The sequence below is a fragment of the Grammomys surdaster genome, unplaced genomic scaffold, assembly GCF_004785775.1.
Source record: "Grammomys surdaster isolate TR1022 unplaced genomic scaffold, NIH_TR_1.0 126133, whole genome shotgun sequence".
Lineage (NCBI taxonomy): Eukaryota > Metazoa > Chordata > Mammalia > Rodentia > Muridae > Grammomys > Grammomys surdaster.
The window spans coordinates 2,020,717-2,045,461 of NW_021620941.1; the positions used below are offsets into that span (position 1 = coordinate 2,020,717).

Genomic DNA, 24,745 nt, shown 5'->3' on the forward strand with positions numbered 1-24,745 from the left:
GTCAACGTCACAGGAAGAATTAAAACCAGGCACGAGGGTGCACACTTCTAATCCTAGTACTCCGGAGGCAGAAGCAGGAGGTCTCACTGTGAGTTCAGGGCCGTCTCAATCTCTTTTGCAAGGTCCAGGCCAGCTAGGGCTACACAATGAGACATTTGTCCCAAAGAAAACAAAACAACAACAACAAAAGAATTTAAAAGCCAGGTTGTTGGAGTTGAAGCGACTGCTCTTCTAGAAGCCTCGTTTCAATTCCCAGCACCTACTGGTAGCTTTTAACTGTTGAAAAGGCCAGTCCCAGGAGGAACCAACTTCCTCTTCTGGCCCCTGTGGGAACTCCAAGCATGTGGTACAAAAACACATGCATGTAAAACAGCCATTTTATATTTATATAAAGTAAAATGGAAAAAAAAAGTGTACTGCTCTTGCATAGGATCAGAGTTCAGTTCCCAGCATTTAAAATGGGCAGCTCACAACTCGGGCTCTGTGGGGATCTGACACTCCTCAGGCACTTCAATCATATGCACAGACCCATAACACACACGTAAGTACACATAAAAAAATTATTACAAATATTTCATTTTTTTTTAAATATTTCATTTTTTTAAAAAGCCAGGCATGATAGTGAGTGCTTGAGCCCACCCTCAGAAGGCTGAGGCAGGAGAATTGCCACATGTTTGAGGGTAGCCTGGGTTTCAGAGTACCAGGCAGCCAGGGCTGTGTGGTAAGACAATGTCTAAAAGTCAAGAGACTTTAGCAGATTCTTAGGATACTTCAATAATGCACCAGGGAGAGGGAAGTCTTCCTAAGTGTCTCAAGATGACATGTTCTCACCTTGAGAGGAGCTGAGGAAGGACACCTGTGGCAGGTGGCACCGACGAGCATAAGCAGGGAAGGTCCTAACCCTGTGGGTGACAGGATCTCGGCTGTGCTAGGGGAATGGGGGTGTTCAGAGGTGCGTGGGCTGGAGACCTCGGTCTGGCACTTGTGAGTGCGGCCCTGCCTCCAGGTAACCGGGTCATTCCGGAGTCACTGAGGCTCTCCAGGGACAGGGCCTTGAGTGCCGCGCCTCCTGTGCGCATGCGCCCATGGCCCCGGAAGCGATGCGCTCGGCGCCCGCCCCTACGTCCCGGCGGGAGCGGGCAGGGTCGGTGGATGTATGTCCGCCGCTCCGGAGATGGCTTCGGCGGGAGGCGGCAGCTCCGAGAGCGTCGCGCCCGAGGCCGATCGTCCCCAGCCGCGGCCGTTCCTCATCGGCGTGAGCGGCGGCACTGCTAGTGGCAAGGTGAGCGCCCTGCGCCCGGGGCTCGCGGAGGGACTGCCAGGCCGCAGGTTGGGGCGCCATTGCCTCCGGCCCAACCGCGGCACCTGTTGCTAGCAGCCAAGGGACCGCCCCCAGGGGTTGGCGGGTCACTGCACAAGCCCACTTTTGGCACTTTCTGTCCCCAGTCAACAGTGTGTGAGAAGATCATGGAGCTGCTGGGACAGAACGAAGTGGACCGCCGGCAGCGCAAGTTGGTCATCCTGAGCCAGGACTGCTTCTACAAGGTTCTGACGGCCGAGCAGAAGGCCAAGGCTTTGAAGGGACAGTACAATTTTGACCACCCAGGTACATGGAGAATGTCTGCCTGGAGAGGTGGGGATAGAGGATAGACTGCTGCGGGATGTGGGCTTTACAGAGATTCCAGACTGCCAGACACATAACAGAGATGTGTGTGGATGCGGACTGCTGGATCAGGGCTGTAGGAGATGTTTGTGGAATGCAGGCTGCCAGACCAAGGGCACACAGAGATGTTTGCTGGACGCAGCCTGCCACGGGAGGTTGTCCAGGAATATGTATGTAGGATGCAAAGTGCCAGGCTGAGGCTGTCCAGAGAGAACTGCTCAACACCAACTGCCAAGGTGGGGATTGTATTGGAATGCAGCAGCAGTGGAGCTCCGTGAAACTTAACCCTCGTTTCCCTTGGTAGTGGGCCTACATTAGGTTAGGATTTGCTGAATTCTGTGGACCTCGAGTGAATCAAGATTTTGGCTAGAGCCACTTAGGATGAATGAGCCCAGAGGTCTTGAGGATTACTTGTCGATATGTTGAAACCTTGTTGTTGAGGGGCCCTTTTACTGCCTGCCAGACCTTTGGATTCCCCAAGCTGTTTGGGGGCGGTTAGTCTTCAGGGAGGCCAGTTGTACAAACAGAGGTTAATCTGGGACCCAGGACTTGGAGCTTCCTGGTCTGGAGGGTGCCTGTGTTCCTGAAGGTTTAAACTTTCCTAGGGACGCTCTTAACTTTGTTTTCCCAGATACAGTGGAGCAGAAGCTCAAGTCATCTCTTTCCCCTAGTGTCAGCGAATCAGAAAGTCTTGTTTCAGTTTCTGGTGGGACAGCTTTATCCTTTCTCCTGGGGTGTGCTGTGGGGTCCTCAGCACCCTGGCTCCCAGCTGTGCTGACCTTGGGCAGAGGTAGTCCTCCACTGTCTGCTGCACCAGAGCAGCTGGGTAGTCTGGCCCTCTTCTGTCTTTGTAGATGCTTTTGACAATGATCTGATGCACAAGACCCTGAAAAACATTGTCGAAGGCAAAACTGTCGAGGTCCCCACCTATGATTTTGTGACCCACTCAAGGTAAACAGGTAGTTCCTGGGAGGGCTGTCACACCCAGTCCTGTGGTGGGTCCCATCCTAGTCTGTTTCCATGGACTGTCTCCAGTCAGGCCCCTTGTTACTAATGTGGGCCATCAAGCAGGGCCTAGCCTGGCCTCTCCCTGGCAGGTTACCAGAGACCACTGTGGTCTACCCAGCTGATGTGGTTCTGTTCGAGGGCATCTTGGTATTCTACACTCAGGAGATCCGGGACATGTTCCATCTGCGCCTCTTTGTGGACACAGACTCTGATGTTAGGTTGTCTCGAAGAGGTAAGGGCCTCTGGGTCCCTGGCTGGGGTTGAGATTTTTCAGGGTTCCCAAGGAGGGCTTATGGTGGTGCCTTGTTCCTGTTACGACAGTTCTCCGGGATGTGCAGCGAGGGAGGGACCTGGAGCAGATCCTGACACAGTACACCGCCTTTGTGAAACCAGCCTTTGAGGAGTTCTGCCTGCCGGTATTGCCTTTATGTATTCAAAAACAAAAGTGGATGTCAGCTCTGTCCACCTCTCCCTGTCTGCACTGTTTGCCAGTTTGTCTCAGGCTAGACTCCAATGTGCCTGCATGGGCTGTTCCCTTCCAAGTCTGGTCTGTGTGCCTTGCTCACCCCCTTGGGAACTAGGAAAACAGGATCCATAAAGTCCATTGCTACCGCTGAAAGAGCTGCCTTCTGGATGCTGGGATTAAAGTGCACTACCATTGCTGGACCATACTGCCACAGGCCTCTAACACCAGCATTCAGGAGGCAAAGGCAGACTGACTCTGAGTTCTAGACCAGCCTGATCTACAAAGTGAGTTCCAGGACAGCCAGGGCTACACAGAGAAACTCTATCTCAAACTGTTCCCCCCCCAACCCCCCAAAGTGTGCCACTACACCTAGCTAAAAGATTTTTTTCTTTACTACTCATGCACTCTGAAGTTTCTCGAAAGTGTTGCTGTGTGAAATACAGACTGTTGCAGTCTCTTACTTGTGGGCCTTTTGCTGAGTGGGTGGTGAAAGGCAGCAAAACCCCAGGCCTGCATCTGAGCGTGACCTGAAGAGACAGCTGCCTCCTCTGTCCATGATCCTTGTGGACTCAGCTCTTCCCATCCTGCAAGCCAGTCAGCCCCTCCAAAGCATTTCCCAGGCTGGTGGGAAGGGGAATGGGTTTTAGCTCCTTTTCACCTGATGATACTGCCACAGTGAATACTAGCTCAGGTCTGCTCTTGCCTTTCATGGAAAGAGTCTCTACTGCCTTCAGCAACTTGTCTGCCGTGGGACAGGCCTCTTTGACCCACACCCACAGGTTGACAGCATCAGGACCCTTCCTGGGTCTACAGTATGCCCTCACCTTCTCTGGGCTTTGTCTGGTTCAGCCAGATTCCCTCAGCAGCATCTTTCTGTCTGCTCTCCTCAGTTGTGTCTGATGCAGTGTCACTGGCCTAGAACAGCTAAGTCATGAGAGCGGGCCAGGTGCCATGTGTGTCTCCATGCTGTGCAGGGCCAGTTAACAGGCCCTGCCATGCTCACTCCTACAGGACATTTGCAACTTTAGTCCCAATTTCAGAGGCTGGGAACTGTAGGTGGTGTCACACCTACCTGGGCAGCAGGTAGGCTGTAATCAGGCTAGCACAGTGAGGCACTGATGTGCAGGTTCAGGCCAGCTTAATCTTCTCCTTCACTGTCCAGACCCCATCTCTCACCTGTCCGAGGCTGTCCCAACCTGCCAGTGCCACCAACATCCAGGCTTGCATCCCCTGTTCCTGAGTACCTTAAAGTGACCCCAGAGGAGACAGCCTAAAGAGAGCCTTCTGTGTCTTTCAGACCAAGAAGTATGCTGATGTGATCATCCCTCGAGGGGTTGACAATATGGGTAAGAAAACCCCAGCCCCACCCCCACACCATGAAGCAGAGACTGCCCTCTCCTGCCTTGGCTTTGAAAGCCGCCCACGTGTGTGCATGGGGCCTGTTTATCTGGGACGTGGGTTCATGTATACTTTCCAAACACACAGAGCTGCTGGGTGGGGCATGTCAGACTGTTGAGATGTGTTTTTATCAGGCCCAGTCAACATGCGCACTCACAGCAGACCAAGCCATACTGCTCCTGTCCAGTTGGGTGCCTTCTGTCTGCTGAGACATCAGGCCGGCAGATCAGGCCTGCTGTGAGGCCAGAAGGTCCCAGTGGCTTTTCTGCACCATGAGTGTTTTGCAGGATAGTGGGAAGAGGGGGGGTTGTAGGGGTGGTGGGAGCGAGCCTGCTGAGCTGTCCCCATGCCTCATTGCAGTGGCCATCAACCTGATCGTGCAACACATCCAGGACATCCTCAACGGTGACCTGTGCAAGCGGCACCGAGGTGGGCCCAATGGGCGCAACCACAAGAGGACCTTCCCCGAGCCAGGAGATCACCCTGGGGTGTTGGCCACTGGCAAGCGCTCACACCTGGAGTCCAGCAGCAGACCCCACTGAGGAGCAGCCTATGTAGGTTCCCCACAAACCCATGATTAAGGGCCTGGGGACAACCACTGGCTCCTAAAAGCATAGTCAGGGATTGCTCTCAGTGGGATCTAGGGGTGGCATCAGGACCAAAGCCTTCCTTGCATGGGAGGGCAGACTCACGCCTGACAGAGGATTCTGGTGTCCTCTGCTTCCTCTCATTGGAGGCGGCCATGGGTCTCTGGGTCACTGTCCCAAACAGCATAGTAAGCCCATGGTGCCAGTTTCCCGAGAGATGCAAGACACATATTTGGGACAATAGAGGAAACAGCCTGGGCACTGGCTGGCCTGGTGTGACAGTGAGCCCCAGGGAAGTGCTTCCCAGTATGATGTGGTTTGTGGCCATGTTGCAGAAGTTTGCAGAGATGTTAGCTATCCTCGTTTGTTTTGTGGCAGACTGTTTGTGACCTCTGAACCTGATTTTACAACCTACCACTGGGCTACGGTCTAGTCTAAGGAGCCTAAGGCAGGAACCCTAAGGACTACCCACATGACTGTCTGGGGGCCTGGATTGTGGGTAGATGGGAATGGGCCATCAGGTCTCTTGTGGCTAAAACAGCCTCTCCACAGTTCTGCAGGAAGGAGCCCAAGAGGTTGTCTGTGTACAAGTCACTTGGGTACAGTTCATGGCTAGCATGCAGGGCAGGCTCTCTCCAGCCAGGGAGCACTGGAGTGTAGAGGCAGGTGACCGTGGCTGCCCAAAGCCAGCCAGTCTCCTGCACACGGACCTCAAGCTCCCGGCTTCACAAATGCTCCCTTCTGTGTTGTCAAGTTTGTCTTCCCTCCCATGGGACGGCTGTTTTTGGAAGTGTCCTTTGCTATTGCCACAAGCCATGGCACAGGACTTCTCATTTCGTGTTAAATATAACTGTGGTTCTCACGACAGCAGCTGAGCTGTGTTGAGCTCAGGGGCTGGTTTCTGTTAGTGCTGTGCTGGTTTTGTTGAACTGAAACCCCTCTTTGGAGAGAGAATCAATAAATAACATAAAAAATAACAATTTGTCCCTTTTATTTACATTAGGAAAGGCAAATTAAAGGGAAGGAAGTGTATGGACAGACGACATCTTGGCCATGAAGTTAGGTGACTGCATGGTGCAGTCTCCCGGTTTTTAGACTGGATCAGTGAGGAGTCAGTGTGAATGACTGGCAGCTTTCCAAGCAGGCTTTCCAGAGGGCTGCTGTACCTGCACACAATGAGTTGTGGCACTGTGGGCCTCATGAAGGACAGGGCTAAGACCCTATTGGTAGGCCCACAGCTGGGGCGAGCCTAGGGCTCATCGCCAAGTCCGCTCCACTCCTTCATTGGCTGGGTGTGCCTCCTGCCTTGGTGGTTCCTACGCTGGCAGCTCAAACTCTGGCTGGGTCAGAGTTGGGCCTCATGGGTGATGCTGCAGCGGGGCACATTCTTCACTGTGTGAAGAGAAATAAATTGCTTCAAACAAGGAACCAGTGGACAGAGCTCTTGAGGTGAAACTGGAATTAACCTTTGGAGTTCTTCCTGGACCCAGGTAGCTCTGCCTGCTGAGGCCTTTGCTGGTGGGAGACAAACAACTTTGAGGTTTTGTTCTGCGTGCTTGTCTTCCGTGTTCTTGTTCTCTAGTACTTTCGGATCAGAATGTCCCAGCTGTCTTTCCAGCGAAGGGCCCGGAGCTCGCCTGGTGAGAGGGATGTGTCCCCATAGGTTAGTGGGCGTAACATGTTGGACACATGGCATGCGGAGGAATACCATGCTACAACCAGAGCACTGAAGACATTCCTCTGCAACGGGGACCTGTGGGCAGCAGGATGCAGTGAGGTCAGGGTACCTGCCTTATCTCCCCTCAGCATCCCTGCCTGGCCGTCTCCCAGGAATCTACTGTCTGCCTGCTGACACCCACTGACACTGTGGACTGTGTTCCTTAGACTTCCCTGCTTTGGTGCCCCCCCCCCCCACTCCCGACCCTTACCTGCCTGAACATTGTACACAGCCCTCATCACTGCTTCTGGCTTTGCCATGACTACCACAGTGCCAGAGGTGTGTCTCTCACCTCCACATTAAGGTCCTCTGTTCTTTTTTTTTTTTCCCCAAGGTGGGGGGATTTATTCAGGAGATAGGGCAAAGGTGGGGGGAGAGAAATGAGAGAAGATGGCAGAGAGAGGAGAGAAGTGGAGGAAGAAAAGTAGAGGCTGGCCATGACCACGTGGAGAGAGGGGGAAGGGATGGGGGGAGAGGCTAGGGGACAGAGAGAAGCTAGAGGCCAGAGAGCAAGGGCCTCTGTTCTGACCAAAAGCTTTCTATCTGCCACATCCCACCAAGTCTGGGCAGTGAGCCGCCGCTGTCCTGGAATGCTAAGCTCTCGTGGTTTCACAGCCCCAGGCCAACTGTGCCCACACCTGCACAGATGCTCGCTGGCGTGCTGCAGGACAATTGGGAGCAGCAGGATCTGGAAGGTGAGTGCCGGCAAGTAGTGGTAGAGAAACAGCATCCTCTCCATCAGGAAGAAGGGCAGGTAGTTGAATGCCCAACCGCCAGTACACAGGGCTCCAGCCAGCACCCAGTGAGACCAGGCATCTGTGGGAGGGTATATCTCAGAGCAGCACTACCACTGGACTAGCAGTGGGCACGTTCCTAAGTCAAATACTGTCCTCAGCACCTTACCCACCCCCACCCCCAGGACTAAGTGGGCTGATCGATGACACTGGTGATTCCTCCTGGGTCATGACAACCCTTTCTGCAAGGCTCCTGGCTCAGGGTGAGGTCAGACCCAGCCCCACCAGGTCACTGCCAGCCTTAACTAATGACTGCTGTAAGAATTCTGCTGGCAGACCTCAGACTGCTGTGAGAATTCTGCTGGCAGACCTCAGGCGGCCACAAAGATACATTGTATTCAGCCCAGAAGGAAGGGACAATGTTTTGAGATGAACATAGATTACAGGCAAGGCTCCATACTGCTTCAGCCATCTTTGGGGGCTGCTGCTGGCTTTTTCTTTCCAAGTTCATTTCTGTCACCTGCTCACAGTCACTGCCCTTAAGCCTCTTACTGGCCGCTGTGCCTCCTCCACCCCAATGTTTCTGATGCACGTAGGCACCCTAGAAGGATGGCTCTGTCCCATGCCCTGCTCTCTGCTAGTATCTCAACTGTGATGTGGAACTTAACTGCCACAGGTTGTTTTCAGGGTCCCTACCTGTAAAAACAGGGGTCTCAGGGCCTTGGGTCCTAGTAAAGTTGGCTGTCACCTATGCACAGTGTGCTCCCATCCAGGGAGGAGACACTAACCCTCAGGGAGGTCACAGACGCTCCTTCGCCGGCGGAGCAGGTACCAGAGGAAGAGTAGGGTGTAGGCGGCTGTGGCGAGGCTAGCTGAAGTCCAGATCACGACGTTTCCAAGCAAGTGGATCTGAGCCTGAAATCACAGGCAGTCAGGGCTGCTACCCTAGCCCTCACTCCAAGCGGCCACAGGAAAGAACAAATGTACTTTGGCAGAGTCCAAAAGCACACAAGTGTATCTGGACCTCTGTCGCCTGATAACAAGCCTAGATGGACTTGTTCCCAGGCCACTCTTGTAGATAAACACTAATGTTCTCTATCCTGTTTGTTGAAACTGAAAATTCGGAGTAATGGAGATTTGGGGCACTGGGCAGGAATCCAGAGCTCTGTGCATGTTGTGCGCACACTGCCACTCAGATCTATGCACAAGCCTAGTTCATTTGAGATTGTGTCCTAAGCAGCCCAGCCTGGCCTCAAATGTACCATCCTGTCTACCTCCTGAGCTGAGATCACACATGTGTGCCATGCCTGGCGTGGAGTCCCTCCTTTCACAACAGGGTGTCCATAGGAAGGTCCTACCCAGAAAGAGAATCCGTGTTTATACAGCTGTGGGCCAGCCCTGGATTTGCTCAGTTCCACTGGATATGCATGCTGGGGAGGTCTTAAGTGTTTACTCAGTGAGCATGCGCCCAGCATTGCCTCCAGGCAACCCCATGCTGCTTGCTTCCAGTCTGCTGTGGCTAGAGGCAGCAGAACCAGAGCCCGCCAGCTTAGGGGCTGGGTGGTGAAGGGAAATGTAAAATGGTCTGACAGGAATGGGGCAGCACTGGGCTTCCCTCCACAGCACCAGGAGAGGGAGGCGTTGCTCTTTGGCAATGAGTAGGCCAGGCTTTAGACTGCCCAGTATCCAAACAAAAGCAAGTACTGAGCCTTTGCCAGTCACCTACAGGAGCTCAGCCAGACTCACACATGCTCGCTTACACTGGTCCTGGGATGCAGCCAATAGGCGATGTTGGTGTCCAGTGTGAGCCACTCCAGTGGGGTGGAGCTGTACTGGTGTTCTAAGTCCTCGTTCTTCAGTGTCAGCATCTTCCACTGCCACAGAATAAAGCACATACAGGTTGCAGAAGATGATCACTGTCTCCAGCTGCCAGTGTCACGGTGTATCATTAAATGCTATCCCTTGTATGTCAACTGCCCAGACCAAGTTCAATCAGCAAGTGCTGCATACCTGCCTTGAAAAGCTAACCTGGGCTGTTGGCTTGGGGGTCCTGACTTCATGGATTCCAGCATCTACCCTGCAAACTGGGACAGGAATTGTGCCATGGACTTGAGTGTCTACCTGACTTACCTAGGGCTCTGCTAGTTGAATGTGGCCCATTCTGACCTGATGGGAGGCCTGAAGACACCCTGACTTTATTGCAATGTTACACAGGTACAGGACCTACTAAGTGCAGGTCCATGGGGCCTGGAGCCGGGAGAGATAATCATTCTGCTGCAGAGTCTCAAGTTCCAGGTCCAAGGACTTTGAATTTCAGAGCTTAACAGCACACTGTGCCTTCATGGGCAGAAATCAGCTCCCACTGAGCAAGGACGGGCGTCCCTCCTGTCACTTGATACCTGTAATTCTGAGAATCTGGCCATGAAGCTGAGGTTCTTGCTGATATCAAGCTGAGTGGGTGAGTGGAGCTCCAGCTCCCTCTCCTTCTGCTCATGGCCTGAGTGGACAAGGAGGAGACACTGAGGAGCTGAGGACAGAAGTTGCCACCAGCCTTTCCTGTAATCCAGGAGAACACTTCACCAAACCACATCATCCCACATGGTTCCCACATCCCAAACTCCTCTGCCAAGTCAGCACTAGCATACCCTGGGATGCAGTATTTGCCATTCCCCCAGCCTCCCCCACAGTCCCTCAGCACGAATGCCTTATGTATTACTCATGGATCAGTGCAAAGGACTCAGCCAAATAAAATGGGGGAACCTAGGCCCCTCCAAGTCACGTGTTGCTAGATCCACAGAGACAAGCAGATGCCTGACCAGAGCTTTAATGACTTACTTTTGCCATAGCGGTGTTCTTCCACATTCCACACCATGCTCTCATGGTAGCCTAGTGACAACTTCTCCCCAACCACCTCCAACTGCCGAAACCCCCAGTCAGGGAGGTGAGCCCCGCTCAGCTAGCAAAACCAAGAAAGACAATGAGCATGACAGAGTTAGCTACCTCCCCCTCCCCGCCCCCTCCCCCACCCCTACCCCCCAACAAACTGATTGTCAGCAGATCCCTGCCCTAGGTCTTCCTAGGATCCTTTTCCCCCTGCGTGTACTATAAAACACAGGGTGACTTTCATCACATGGCGGCTATGTGAGCACCTGCCCGAACAGCTCCAGGAATAGTCTGGGACAGGCATATTGGGAGCTAGCTACCCTTTACCTTCAAGATGGCAGACGTGTTCACATGCACAAAGCGCACTTCCGACAAGATAGTCTTCCAGGTGTCCTGGTTGGACTCTCTGTTTACAATATCCTGCAGAAACAGATCCTGTCAGCTGAGGGGCATGGAGGGCTAGCAGTGGAGAACTTGCCCAGCATTTGTGAGGCCCTAGGTTGCATTCCCAGTACCACAAACCAGTACAAACCTAAACATGTCTAGTCAGTTTCACGTCTCTCTGCAGACTGTGTTAAATAGCAACCTAACGACCAGACACCCATGGCTTCTGGGCCTTTTGCCTGAGATAAGTGAAGAGGACTCACACAGCTATGAAATCAATTTGGGTCTGGGCTAAGCTGATGAGCCCTCAAGTAAAGGAAGCACATGATGCCAGTCCTTGGCCTTGGTGCTACAGACCCTCCATGGTCCCATATGCCCATATGCCCTCACAACACAGCACTCGAGTTAGCCAGAGTACTGTCCCTTTCTGAGGCTGCAGCGACTCAAAAGTCACCTATTCAGTCACTAGAGGATACAGAACTCTGGCCAAATTAGGGATGTTCCCTAGACAAGACATCCTAAGCCAGGCAGCCACTCCTGAGGCCGGCTCCCCTTTCTGGAAGCTCTATCTGACGGTCGTAAGTGGTACTCAAAGGGATGTCAGGAAGGGGAAGGGGAAGGGGTCAGCAATGGAGTCATTAGTAGCAAGCTGGCAGGGAGGTCAGTGAGACTTGGTGCCATTCCTCCTGAGACAGCCTCCCACGAGGAGGGACACGGGCCTTTCATGAAGTAGGCCCACTCAGGAGAGGCTAGACAGTAGAATGGGAGTGGCCATGGATGTGTGCAGCACATCCAAGGTGAAAACAGGCAAAGATGGTCAGATGTGTGGAAGAAAGCAGTCCTCACAGACCTGTGCTAAGGAAGCCAGCAAGGGGCATAGTCACAAACTGGCATGGTACTACCTAGGTAGGATGTGGAGAGCTTTTGGGGCCTCTTGGCAGGAATTTGACATTGGGCCAGGACAAGGAAGTAGGTTTCAGGCAAGAATTTGACATTGAGCCAGGACAGGGAAATAAGCTCAGGCCAGAATCTGACTTTGGGCTAGGACAGGATAGTAGGCTCAGATACCTTGGTCATCCTGATAAGTCTTTAGAAACAGTGATCACGGGACTTTGTTTATTGTCTTGCCTGTTCCTTAACCTAGAGCTGACCTTATTACTTGCATGTAATTAAAATGGCATAATAGCAGACTGAGAAAAAATAAACCCGCCTCAGCTTCAGAACTCACTGGGGTCATGCGAGCTGTTTAATTGTCTTTCCTTTTTACTCCTCGCTCCTGCCCTGGAGAACCAGTCGACTGACTGAGCTGGCTTGGTCAGTAGGGAGGTCCAAAATGGGAGGGAAACTGAGTAACTGGGGCTGCTGCAGCCAGTCAGAAGCTAGGCCAGTTTGACTTCTCCTTGGAAATGACTGCAGGCCTACAGCTGTCTAGTACTCAAGTCTGTTCCCAGGAGATCTGAGTCTGCAAGGGGAGCAGGTGACTGTCACCAGAAGGGCACTGCCTCAGTGAAATTGCCCTCTGATGGTCAAGCCCCTCACCAGAAAATTGCTTGTGCTCCTATTAACTCTGGGTAAAAATTGGCTGAGCGGCTTCCCCTGGGGCATAGGAGTAGCGGGAGGCTGGCACACCTGTGGTGGGAGGGTGTCTTACTTAGCTTTAAATTATCAATGTGACACAGCCTAGACTTATTTGAGAAGGGAGTCTCAACTGTGGGACTGTCCAGATCAGACTGTTCTGTTGGCATATTTGTGAGGGAGTGACCTTGACTGTTACATGATGTAGGAAGGCCCAGTCCACTGTGGGCGGTTCCATTCCCCGGGGCAGATGATCCTGAGCTGTACTTGAAAGCTTGAATGTGGGAGTGAGCCAGTGACAGTGCCCCTCCATTGTTTCAGCTGAAGTTCCTGCCCTGATTTGCAGAGGGATGAACTGTAGATTAACTCTTTCCTTCTCTAAGTTGCTTTTGGCACAGCAACAGAAATAAACTAGAACAGAGGGTAAAAAAGTGAACAGTCTAGGAAGCAGCTCCAGCTGGAACAGCCGAAAGGCCCTCACTGGGCAGACACAGCATTTGGAACTTTCCCAGTCCATGCCTGAGGCCCCAGAGGACTCTGAATCCTGATGAGGTAACTGTTCCCCATGGGGGCATCTCAGACTTGTTTTGTTGACAAGTTTCTTAGCGCAGTTTACATTTGAACCCATTATCTAAGGAGGCATTCTGGGTGCTCTGAGGTAGGAAGCAGGCCCACTGACAGCCATGAGCTCCTGCTGCACCCAGCCCAGCACTCCACACGGAGCTCACCAGTTTCCAGAGGTTCTGGGCAGGCATGGAGATGTTATAGTCAATGTAGCAGGAGACTTCTTGAGAATGGGGGCTCAGTGGGGCTGCGACATCGTGCCTGGAAGAGCAGAGCAGAGCCCTTTCTTAGTGTGTCACTACGGGGAAAACGGTGCCTTTTGAAACAAGTCCTGTTCTGCCTGCTGAGGCTGGGGAGGCTGGCTGTAAAGGCAGCTCTACAGAGGGATGTAGGCCACTCCAAGGCAGGCTTTAATGGTCAACATGACACAGCCTAGGGTCATCTGAGAACAAAGACTCAACTGAGGGAATACCCAGATGTGACCGTCGGTGATCTGTGAGGGAGTGTCTTGACTGTGTATATCCAGAATTGATGTCAAACAACTGAATGGGTGTCACTCACTTTCTGGACAGGTGAGCAAATTTCTGAGAAGAGTGTCTGTCACAGGGACTGGAAGTATGAGTCTAAGAACTGGCCCCGGTGTATCACTGGTCTGTCAGAACTCAGAAAAGCAGTATTGTTGCCTCTGGGCAAGCATGTGCATGGTAGTCTTATGCTGGGAGAGCAGGCTACCCTATGTGGTTCAACCTCAGTGTTCACAAGCAGCCTGTTACCTCCAGTCTCCTCAGGCAGGACTCACTTCGTCTCAGGATGCACTAGGCACCCAAGGAGGCCCAGCAGTGAGCAGTGGATGATGAACTGCCAGACAGAGCAAGCATCAGGATAAGAACTATGGCAAGGACAGTACCTAGGCAGGGATATCCCAGCAGCAGAGTGAGTGGGGTAGCCCTGAGGTGCTGTGCTGCTTACTTCAGATCTAACAGGGAGGCCAAGTGATGGGGTGACATTAGTCAGGGACACTAGGAGCCTCAGGAGAGCTGAGGGAGTCACTAGAGAAAGGGCTGTGGGCAGAGAAGCCATGAAGCCCACTGAGTATTCTCAAGGGCCCAATGTGGCTTTGGACTGAGGTGGAGGCGGAAGTCAGGAGGACAGAAACAGGCTGAGTGGGACGTAGACCGAGTGAAGGAGACCCTGACAGAGCCAGCCCTGGGGAACACTCACGTGTTAAGGAGGCGGGTGGTCATGCCGTGAACGAGCTGTACAATGTCTCCATGTCTTACAGGCCTGGGAGGGTTGCTTACCACCAGCTGGTGTCTAGGAAGACAGTGCTGTCAGGGCGACACTCGCTCTTTACACTAAGCTCTGCAGGACGCTCAGACGCTGCGGTCTCCTAGCATACACTTGGGAATGCACATCCCCAATGTGGCTTTCTATAGAATCAAGGCACTGCTCAACCTAAGATCACTCTCCAAACTGCAAAGCCTGACTCCATCTGCCGCTGTCATACTTGTCTATGAAGAATACACTAACTGCCCCTCCCATCCTCGGGTCGACAGCACACTCTTTTTCATACCTCAAAAATAAAAATAAAACCTAAGAGTCTATCAGTCTGGGTGAGGATGTGCACACAGGCAATCCAGTGCTTTTGGAAGGCCCAGGCAAGAGGACTGACAGTCTGAGGCAAGGCCTGGCTACAAGGACAGATGCTATCTCAAAAACAAAACAGGAAAAAAAAAAAAAAGGGAACAAGAAAGGTAAAAACCAAAACCAAACAAGCAGAAAAGCCATCAAAACCCTTAGAACTGATCAAGTCCCCAGTCCTCAGCGCTGGACAAGTGCTGGGGAAACAGCTGGACAGGCCAAACAGGGTCAGAGTGGCCTCACTCACTGCAGAAAAACAGACATGCAGATATGAAAACCAAGCCAGCCTAGGGAAAAGAGAGGAGAGGAGGGTACACCTTTGGGTGGACTGGCCCTAAAAGATCCATCCTTTCCATTCTTGGCAAGAAGGGTGCGAGCAGAGATGGCAAGGGCCTGGTGGCAATAAGGGTGCCCCTGGAGGTTATGGTAAGAGGGCAGGGACTCGAGTCCAGAGGGCCAGGACACTTGGGAAGGCAGGGAAGGGGAGGACAGGGAAGGAGAGTGCCTGATGTAAGGCCTCCTGGAGGCTGCCCATACTGGCATCAGAATGAAGGACGGAAGGCAAATGCTGGTAAAAACAAAACAAAACAAAACAAAACAAAACAAAACAAAACACTAAGAATCTTGGGGCTGGAGAGATGGCTCAGTGGTTAAGAGCACTGACTGCTCTTCCAGAGGTTCTGAGTTCAATTCCCAGCAACCAAATGGTGGCTCACAGCCCTCTGTAATGGGATCCGATGCCTTCTTCTGGTGTGTCTGAAGATGGTGACAGTGTACTCACATACATTAAATACATAAATCTTTTTTAAAAAATGGGAGAATCTCACTGACAGGCAGACTCCTTAGGGCTGCATACAGGATGAGTACAAGAGGACACTAGGTCCTCTTGAGGGGAACAGACACAAATTCCTGCCACAATTCCTAAGGGAAGCTAAGACAGCTCACTGATGACCCAGCCTCTGTCCTGTCCTGGCATTAATAACTTGCAGCAAATACTACAGCTCTGGGGGAAGAGGTCTCTGGCCAGGGAGGGAGCACTTATGAAAAGAAGGCCTAGGACCCAGCAGAATGACCTGTCAGTCATGATGAACAGTAAGCTCTGATGAAACCACACTCACCGCCCAGGGTCCTTGACAATCCACCAGTTATTGATGTCTTTGAAGGGGTAACAGGTCACCTGTTGCTGGTGGGAGCTGCCACGACCATTCTCATATCTGTGTGAGATGTCAACAAAGAAGACACCTGAAGTGGGCGGCAGAGACCCACAAGCCTCCAAGACCCTCGAGTGGCCTTGGTCTTTGCAGAGTCTACACAGCAGGATGTGTCACCCGACAATACAGGGTCCAGAGAACATAGAAAACCACTGTCAGGCAGAGTTGCTCCGAGGCACTGGAGGAGGCTGTGGCTGGCATGCCACAGCCCTCCCAGTGTTTCATACTGGACACCACAAAAGCCCTGAGCCTGGGCCCTGCTGCCTTTGTCTCTGTAAACTTGATCACAGGAAATGACAGCTCTTGGCAAACTGGGAGAAAGCAAAACATTTGTGATTGCAAATTAAAATGGTCACTTTCCTTACATCATGGGATAGGTGTTCTTGTGCGAATGAAGCCAGCAGGGCAAGGGTTTGCCTGAGACGCTCTTCAGAGTGACCTGGGAACCATAGGCTACCTCCAGGGGCTGGCCTTGGGTGATGCGGGCTAGCCCTCCCTAAGACAAATAGAAAAGGTCTTAGATGAGCTCAAGAGACCAACCATCCTACCCCATGGATCCAAAGACAGAAAGGGGAGTCAGCCTCAGCAGCAGCTGCCCTTACTCTGGAACCATTTCATTGGCTCAAGACCAACAACCCTAAACTGGCCTTGGTGATGGATGGGGTGGTGGCAGAGATGATCATATAATTAGTTGTAACTAACTCCATTGACTTGGTCCTAAACTACAATCATAAGTGGGTGTGTGCGCTCTGGCCAGGCATTCAGGTGACCGTCTCACCACACATTCCTTATGACTGTGCTGTGACAGAGTCAATCGACTGTGTCAGAGGTGAGCCAATGAGACCGTCAGCAGAGCCAGCATGAGCAAGGCTACAGCCCTCACCACTACACCTGGGACATTTTATGTGTCAGTACTCTTTATCTGAAATGTTGGAACCAGAACTGTTACAATTTGGAGGAATTGGTTGGGGGGCACCCACAATCTGAAATGCAAAACACTCTGTAATCTGAAGCTGTCTTGAGTGTCCTGCAAGCACTCAAAAAGTTCTGAAGATCTCAACTTGTTGACTGCAGATTTCCATGTAGCTAGCCAGTGTACCATGCACCGGCTTGAGTCCACCTCATGAGGTGTGTAACTGCACACAGGCTATGAGCGCAGCCTCTCTATTCCCACACAATCAATATTTCAGAATTCTTTAAAAATACCAACATGGGCCAGTTGGCGGTGGTCAAACACCTTTAATCCCAAACTGAAGATGCAGAAGCAGGCAGATCTCTGAGTTCAAGGCCAGCCTGGTCTACAGCTTGAGTTTCAGGACAGCCAAGGCTATACTGAGAAACTGTTCCTTGAAAACCAAACAGACACAAAATGGCTGCTTCAGCTTTTGACCTTTGCTGCACTGCTCACTTGACACTGTGTTTATTTATCTACCTGTTTTCTACTCATTTGTATTTTTTAAAACAAAGTCTTGCTATGGAGCTCTGGCTGGCCCTGACCGACCTCTTCCTCCTGAGAGCTACAGATCAGACACTGCTTAGACAGAAACACCGAGCCTGTGACTATCTTTGTTCTGAACTGTTTCTTACCTCCAAGCTGGCCTGGAAGGCGCTGGACATGATTTGATCATGGGGCCCAGAGCGGTAGAGCAGCATCAGGTGGACATAGAAGAAGAGTAAGTACAGGAAGACTGGGACGATCAGCAGAGCCACGATTCTAGCCAGCAAGTGACTGAGCACGCGCATCTGCCAGGGATGAAAGGATAGGTCTTTCTATCTGCAGAGCGCCGTGACCATTTCCAGATACTGCATGGAGGCTTGAGGAAAGTTACTGAGAGCCGAATCCACTCCCACTGTTCCTGAAGCCCTGACGATCTACTTTTCTTTCTTTCTTTCTTTCTTTTTTTTGGTTTTTGGAGACAGGGTTTCTCTGTGTAGCCCTGGCTGTCCTGGAAGACCAGGCTGGCCTCAAACTCAGAAATCCGCCTGCCTCTACCTCCCAAGTGCTGGGATTAAAGTCGTGCACCACCACTGCTCTTTTTTTTTTTTTTTTTTTTAGATTTATTTATTTATTTTATGTATGTGAGTACATTGTAACTATCTTCAGACACATCAGAAGAGAGCATCAGATCCCATTACAGATGGTTGTGAGCCACCATGTGGTTGCTGGGAATTGAACTCACGACCTCTGGAAGAACAGTCTTAACTGCTGAGCCATCCCTCCAGCTCTTAGGATCCAACTACTCCCTAGGACAGCTTCACACACTCATCCCCAAATACTGAAGACTCACAAGGCCTTGACATGGCCACCTACATTTGATAAGGTCTGGTCTCCGATCAGGTTCCAGGCATGGACAGCTGCAATGCTGAGCACGAGCAAGTAGGTGAAAATTCCCATGTATTTGATCCTGAAAAAGACAGAATTGAAATAACATTCCAAGACAGACAAGTCTTCAGACAGGAAGACTACTACCCAAGTCAGGGGCTCTAACTCACCCAACTGCACAGGAACAAGAGACCCCAGTCAGCATCAGCCACAGCCACCAGTGCACTGAGAAAGGGCTGGACAAAACAGGAGAAAAACAGAAGAACAAGGGAGCAGTCACAGGACTCATCCCACAGGTTGGAGATGCAGCGCCTGTCTGAGCAATCTCCACGTTGGCTAGTCCTACTGGGTACCAGCCCCAATAAAAAGAACCCCACCTCCCTGTGTGGGTTTCAGAAGAACTTTTCTTTTTGTCAGGAAAACAAATTTCCTGTGGGTTAAAGTTAAAAAAGAATGTATTTATGAAACTATGGGCTAAGGGTCAACCTGAAGTATTAAGTAACCAAAAGGCATTTGTAAGCAACTCCCCAAGCTTAAAGACACTAAACGGCATCCAGAGCTAGGTGCAGCCACACCCTGTAATTCCACTTCAGAGGCTGACATGGAGACATGACTGCCAGCTAGGACTAGCACTCCGACCCTGACTAAAAAACTGAAGGGAAAAACAACCTGGAAGCCTTTTTTCTCCTAACAAGAAGTGCGTCTTGTTTTCCATACCTGTGTGTCTGGGAGTTGAAGAACTTCAGATAGGACAACACGGCCAAGAGGTTAAAAAATATCAGTATGGACTCCAACAGCATGAGCCTGGACTGAGTGATCAGGGCGTTCTCTGTGGAGACAGAACCAGTCACAGGAGGTGCACACAGCCATGGCTCAAGAGACTGGACAGAGGGCATCCTCTGAGGATTCCAGTTTCTGTCTATACAAAGTTGGGTATTTACATAAAACCTTCCACATGTCCTGCTGCATATTTTAAGGCATTATAGATTACCTAAAATCCTTAACACAATGTAAATGGCACATAGTTACTTTATTGTCTTGTTAAGGGAGCATATGCGCTCTGCTGACATGTATGTGTGTGTTCCATATAAGTGCCTAGTGCCTGTGGAAGTCAAAAGAGGGCATTGGATTCCCTAGAACTGGAGTTAGTAAGTCACCACTCAGAAGCTAGGAACCAAATTCAGGTCCTCTTCAAGTCCGGTAATTGCTCTTAATATCTGAGCTACCTCTGTAGTCACCAAGAAGAAAATCTTCATGTAGTTGGTACAGAAGGAAGTTTTTTTGTTTGTTTGTTTGTTTTTTTGTTTTTTCGAGACAGGGTTTCTCTGTGTAGCCCTGGCTGTCCTGGAACTTACTCTGTAGACCAGGCTAGCCTCGAACTCTCAAACTCAGAAATCCACCTGCCTCTGCCTCCCAAGTGCTGGGATTAAAGGCGTGCGCCACCACTGCCTGGCCAATTTTTTTTTTTAAATACCTGTGAGTATGTGTGTGTGTGTACTTGTGTGAATGTGTATGTCATGGTGTCTATGTGCCCTCAAGCACTGACTGGCAGTCCCCACCTTTACTATGCCATCATGGTTACATTTCCACTTTCAAAAAGTGTCTGACCTCACGGTCCATCAGTCCATCTGGGGCACATCTGGAATCTGGATGAAGCAGATGTGTTCACTAGGGCAGCACACACACAACTGCCAGGCACTACTCTCCAAGCCTCATTTTGAAATGCCACAGAGTAATTGTTTTTTTTTTTTTTCCCTGTCCTCTCACAGTGATCCGAGGCTTACCAATGAGCATCAGCAGGGCGGCTCCCAGGGCAGTGCAGTGAGAAGAGTGGAGCTCCAGTACAATCTGGTAGGCCATGGGCACTGACAGGGCCCCGGCAAGAGCTGGCAGCAGGCGCAAAGACCACACAGGCACATTGCTACTGTATTCTGGGAAAGGAATCACACAGCATAGCTGAGAGCTTGCCTACTGACACACAGCAGCTCACAGACTTGCAAATGCAACTTTATAAAACTGGGAGGCACGTGAGCTACTGAGGGTGTAAACTTGGGGTAATGTCTTTAAAACAAGCTTTGGAATTCGTGTGGTGGGAGATTTTGAGACCAGGTTTTACTACTGGGTATGGTGATGCACACCTTAAATTCCAGCACTTGAGAGACAGAGGCAAGATGATCTTGAGTTTAAGGCCAGCCTGGTCCACATAGTGAGTTCCAAGCCAGCCAAGACTACATAGTCTTACTACATAGTGAGACCCTGTCTAGGGTGTCAAACTCCTGAGTTCAGGTGATCCTCCTGCCTCAGCCTATCCAGGTAGTAAACAACAAGCACCATCTGACCAAACTGCTCTGAAATCAGTGTTGCAGTCAAGGTCCCAGCTCTCACCAAGCACAGATATGAGGAGGAAGCATTCTGAAATTAATGCTGATTTAGCATATTTACCCCAAATAGCTCTAAAAATGTTATGGCCACAAAGTTTATACATATAAAAGACAGTGGCTACCAAATGCCACAGGACACATGGACTAAGAGCTAGGGATAAAATAATTACAATCACAGAGCACTTCAAACTTTAACCAGACTTTTCTTTCTTTTTAAGTTTTATTTATGCTCATGGGTGTTTTGTCTGCATATATGACTGTATATGCCTGGCTAAAAGAAAGTGGCAAATGCCCTGGAACTGGACTTACAGATGGTTGTGCACCAGCATGTGGGTGCTGGAAATCAAATCCTGGTCCTCTGGAAAAACAGCCAGTGTTCTTAACTGCTGAGCCATCTCTCCACCCCCTTTAACCAGATGTTCCCTTGTACCCAAATAACCAGTTGTATCCTGGTTCAAATCAGTAAAAGGTAAGTGTTGGGTCTTGTGATGGGCATCGGTCTCTACTCTTTCATGTGTAGATCCATGAGGAGTTAAAATCCGTACCTGCTCCAATTCGGTTCCACAGAAAGTCACCATCGAATCCTCCTAACCAACCTAAAACAAAAAAATTGGAATATAGACAAAACAAGGTGAGAAAACAAGACATGATTTGTGCCCTTGAGAAATGATATTTGATAAGCTTACTATATTCCAGGGCCTCAAAGGCCCTGACTGTTTCTCTTACCTACCTCCCAGGGCCAGAAGCATGTGGCCAAATGGTGGTCCACTGTCATCCAGAAAAAAGACACGCTTCATGTAAAAGGAAATGTACTGCCCGTAATACACTTCATCAAAACTATAAACAAACACAAAACCTGCCTTTATATCCAATCAGAAAACTTAACTTATTTAATCTTTAAGACAATATTTATTTTTTGTGTATGGGTATTTTGCCTGCATGTCTATACATCACATGCATGCAGTTTCCACAGAGAGCAGGAGAGGGCATCAGATCCTCTGGAACTGGAGTTGGAGGCAGTTGTGAGCCCCAAGTAGATGCCAGGAACTGAAACCAGGTCCTCTGTAAGAGCTGCCAGTGCTCGTAAGTACTGAGCCATGTCTCCAGCCCCCTAGAATTCTGAATTGTAAACACAGGCAGGAAAATAAAACCTCATGTTTCCAGCCGACTTCAGGTAAGTGAAGAGCCAGGGTCAGATCTGATTCTTTGTTCCAACTGACCTCTGTCCCCAAACACTAAGACACACACAGCATCATTTAACCTGTAGCAACATGGTGGGAAATTCCCCAAGCGCAGTGAGCACTGCAGACGTGTGCCTTGTGTAGAGCCTATTTCTCTAGGTTTTTTTTTTCCTCCTTTGGATGAATGTGTATGTGATATATAGGCAGCTTTGTGTATGCATGTTCATGTGTGCGAAGGAACATGTATGTGTGTGTGTGCGCACTGCTATGTAGTGGCTCAAGGTTGATACCCACTGTCTTCCTTGGTCACTCTACCTTTTATCTACTGAGACATTCATTCAGTTTGAAGCTTGTCCTTTTGGCTATTCTGGCTACCTAGCTTGCTCCAGAGATTCCCCAGCTGAGCGGGCAGTCCGCTGGGGTTACAGATGGAGCACACTGCCCACGTGGCACTTGAGTGCTTAGGATCTGAACTCTGGTCCTCACACTTGTACTGCAAGTGCTTTACACACAGAGCCACTTCTCCAGCCCTCCCCATGGCTGACTCAGGCATGTGGAGGCCAAGCTCCTGACCATGACCCTTGAGGCTAATTCCATCTCATACTCTCCCTGGCCACTAGCACCTTTCTACAGCTACAGAGTGGGGCGGAACTAAAGATCTAATTGAAAGGGTGGCAGACACGGGAGGAGGCGGGGCACTGAGGCTTCTTCAGATAATGAGTGACATCAGGTCTCAGGTGTGACAATGCTACTGTGGTTTTGTCTCAGGTGTGACAATGCTACTGTGGTTTTGTGATCTTTGTTTACAAGAATCCTCATCTTGGAGCTGGAGGGATGGTTAAGGCACGTGCTGCTTTCACAGATCCCGGAACTCAGGCAGATCTCGAAGACCTGGGTCTTCAGCTCCACAGGATCTGACACCCTCTTCTGGGTCTGAAGGCACATGTGCACATGCACATAGACAGACAGACAGACACACACCATACTCTTAAATAATTCTCATCTTTCAGAAGTATATAGTGAATATATGTATACAGTGAATAAAATATATCTAGGATTTGCTTCAAATTAATCTACTATAAGGGGGTTGCTGAGAATATATCATTCTCCCATGTATATATTTAACGCCTATAACAAAGTAAAAGAGAATGCCTGTATTAGTTAATGTATATCCTTTCAATAGTGACGGCACATCTCCCCTTATGAACAAATCCATCAAGCAGCCGCCTTTCAGCTGTATAAGGAGAAGTGAGGCTGGAAACGGACTGACAGGCCAAGCCTTTCTTACTGCTGTCCTACAGGGCAAGACCGAAAACGTATATACTCCAGGGCTTGTTCTGGGGGACAGATGGGTCCTACACTCACACTGCTTGTGATGATTATTTCTGGTTGTGGCCTTGACTACAACTGGAATGAACTGCAATCCAGATCCAGAAGTTAAGTGTACATTTATGAGAGCTCTTTTGCTTGGATAAGGTAGATGAATCCACATCTAGTCTGGACCTTTGAGGTGGGAAGATATACCTTTAATTTGGGCCACACCTTCTGCTGAAAATCTATATAAAGACACAGAAGTAGGACGTTTTTGCTCTGAGCCTTCTTGCCCTGACCTTGCTGGCAAGTCCATTCCTTCACTGGCGTTAGAGCCTGCTTCTTTGGGAATCTAGAGTATACTGAAGACCAGCTGAGACATCCAGCCTTGTGGTCTGAGCAACTACTGGACTCCTGGAGCCAGTTATTGTTGAATTAGCTGGACTGCAGCCAGGAAGTCGTTTCAATAAACCTTATATATAATATATATTTATTTATATATACACACATGCACACAGAATGTTATTCTTAAGTTGTTACTCTAGAGAACTCTGAGCAATACACTGCCAAAACATCCATCACCAGGAGGCCCAGACGCCCAGAATCCCTCTCCTTTGCACTGTATAGCAAGCTGATTCGTGTCACTAATTACAATGCCTTCTGGATCATTTACTCTTCTCTCCCATCTCTACTTACACCACAGCCCGAGGGTAGGAGAGTTGCCATAGTCTGGTAAGTAGTCCCAGGCCAGTCAGAGCCACCAAGTTCAAATTGATGTCAACAGTCACCACTAGAGGCCGTTTCAAAAATCTCAACATTTTGCAGAAAAGCAAGCTCGGGAGGACACCCTGGAAAAGAGGGGTTAAAAGTAAATGGACAGCAGCCCGGAAAGGCTCAAAAGAGGCTCCAGGATCCCAAAGCAGCCTGGTACCGCGATGAATTGCAGCATAGCAGGTTGGGCTAATAGAGCCAGAAGGACTCTTCTAGAACGTATCTGTTGGAGAATTGCAGTTGTGTTCAAGCACAGGGTACCCATAAAAACATTTGAGGGGTGAATTCAGGAATCTCAGAACTGGACACTCCCTTCTACAAGTCATTCCATAAACACCTGCTGGGCCCTTGCTCGGAACAGGGCTGCTGATGTGGCCTCTACTGTCCCTTCCCAGTATGGTTGAAAACTAAAATCTGGGGAGCTCTGGGCACCGTCATAGCCCAGTGACCTGGATGGACTTTCCCCTTTTCTCCTGAAGGCATTCTCCTCCTAGAGTTGCTTGAGCCCCGAGCCTGTTCTTTCTCTACAGTTCTGCCCACCCAGGCTCTTTTCCAACAGGAGGCCACCCTGGAACCGCCTTGCTTGGCCAGGATCGGAACAGCCACCAACCCTAGCGCGCCGCCCCCAGGCCGGATCCCAGACCCCAACAGGGCTCTCGAATCTGGCACTCCAAAACCTACGAGCGTTTCTTCGAGTCCCGCAGAGCGGCTCCCCATGTGGGGCCTGGCCTGCGAACCGCCAAGCACGCTCGACCGTTGGGGGCGAGGCCGCTCGATTACTCTGCAGCGCCCACAGCTCGACGCTCAACTAGTTGTGCCTGAGCCGCCTACAGCCTGTAACGCGCGTGAGCAGCGGGAGCGCGAAGGTAGCGGCGCGCATGCACGGCGAGTTTATTCGCCGTGAATGTGGTAGGTGGTGACTGGCCTACCTTTAGGGCTCCCTTTCC

At 50.6% G+C, this 24,745-nt stretch overlaps 2 protein-coding genes across 3 annotated transcripts; one reads left to right on the forward strand and one right to left on the reverse strand.

Annotated features, from left to right (window-relative positions):
- The first annotated feature begins 1,091 nt into the window (after positions 1 to 1,091).
- Positions 1,092 to 6,099, forward strand: Uck1 (uridine-cytidine kinase 1). Its single transcript, XM_028756988.1, has 7 exons — positions 1,092 to 1,282; positions 1,447 to 1,606; positions 2,518 to 2,614; positions 2,761 to 2,903; positions 2,993 to 3,087; positions 4,435 to 4,483; positions 4,896 to 6,099. Exons 1-7 carry the CDS (start codon positions 1,157 to 1,159, stop codon positions 5,075 to 5,077), a joined length of 852 nt encoding a protein of 283 aa, XP_028612821.1. The 5' UTR covers positions 1,092 to 1,156; the 3' UTR covers positions 5,078 to 6,099.
- On the reverse strand, positions 6,090 to 24,745 carry Pomt1 (protein O-mannosyltransferase 1). Of its 2 annotated transcripts, none has more exons than XM_028756987.1 (20): positions 24,728 to 24,745; positions 23,724 to 23,875; positions 21,266 to 21,372; positions 21,081 to 21,131; positions 19,939 to 20,085; positions 18,872 to 18,983; positions 18,325 to 18,390; positions 18,143 to 18,236; positions 17,419 to 17,574; positions 16,197 to 16,327; positions 15,739 to 15,834; positions 14,201 to 14,293; positions 13,144 to 13,240; positions 10,784 to 10,876; positions 10,409 to 10,529; positions 9,973 to 10,070; positions 9,334 to 9,447; positions 8,362 to 8,488; positions 7,478 to 7,655; positions 6,090 to 6,875 (listed from the first exon to the last, which is right to left on the reverse strand). In XM_028756987.1, the coding sequence occupies exons 2-20, from the start codon at positions 23,843 to 23,845 to the stop codon at positions 6,701 to 6,703; spliced, it is 2,178 nt and encodes a 725-aa protein (XP_028612820.1). In that variant the 5' UTR covers positions 23,846 to 23,875; positions 24,728 to 24,745; the 3' UTR covers positions 6,090 to 6,700. The 2 variants fall into 2 exon arrangements, with proteins under 2 accessions (XP_028612820.1, XP_028612819.1); XM_028756986.1 differs by lacking the exon at positions 24,728 to 24,745 and adding an exon at positions 24,480 to 24,585.

Bases quoted from the DNA above. Each gene is read 5' to 3' on its own strand.
- Uck1 (XM_028756988.1), top strand. From the start codon at position 1,157: ATGTCCGCCGCTCCGGAGATGGCTTCGGCGGGAGGCGGCAGCTCCGAG. The intron at 1,283-1,446 runs GTGAGCGCCCTG...TTCTGTCCCCAG, and splicing joins GCGGCACTGCTAGTGGCAAG to TCAACAGTGTGTGAGAAGAT. The intron at 4,484-4,895 runs GTAAGAAAACCC...GCCTCATTGCAG, and splicing joins TCGAGGGGTTGACAATATGG to TGGCCATCAACCTGATCGTG.
- Pomt1 (XM_028756986.1), bottom strand. From the start codon at position 24,515: ATGGGGAGCCGCTCTGCGGGACTCGAAGAAACGCTC. The intron at 18,984-19,938 runs GTAAGCCTCGGA...CTGTCTCCACAG, and splicing joins CGCCCTGCTGATGCTCATTG to AGAACGCCCTGATCACTCAG. The intron at 13,241-14,200 runs GTGAGTGTTCCC...CTGCTCTTCCAG, and splicing joins ACCACCCGCCTCCTTAACAC to GCACGATGTCGCAGCCCCAC.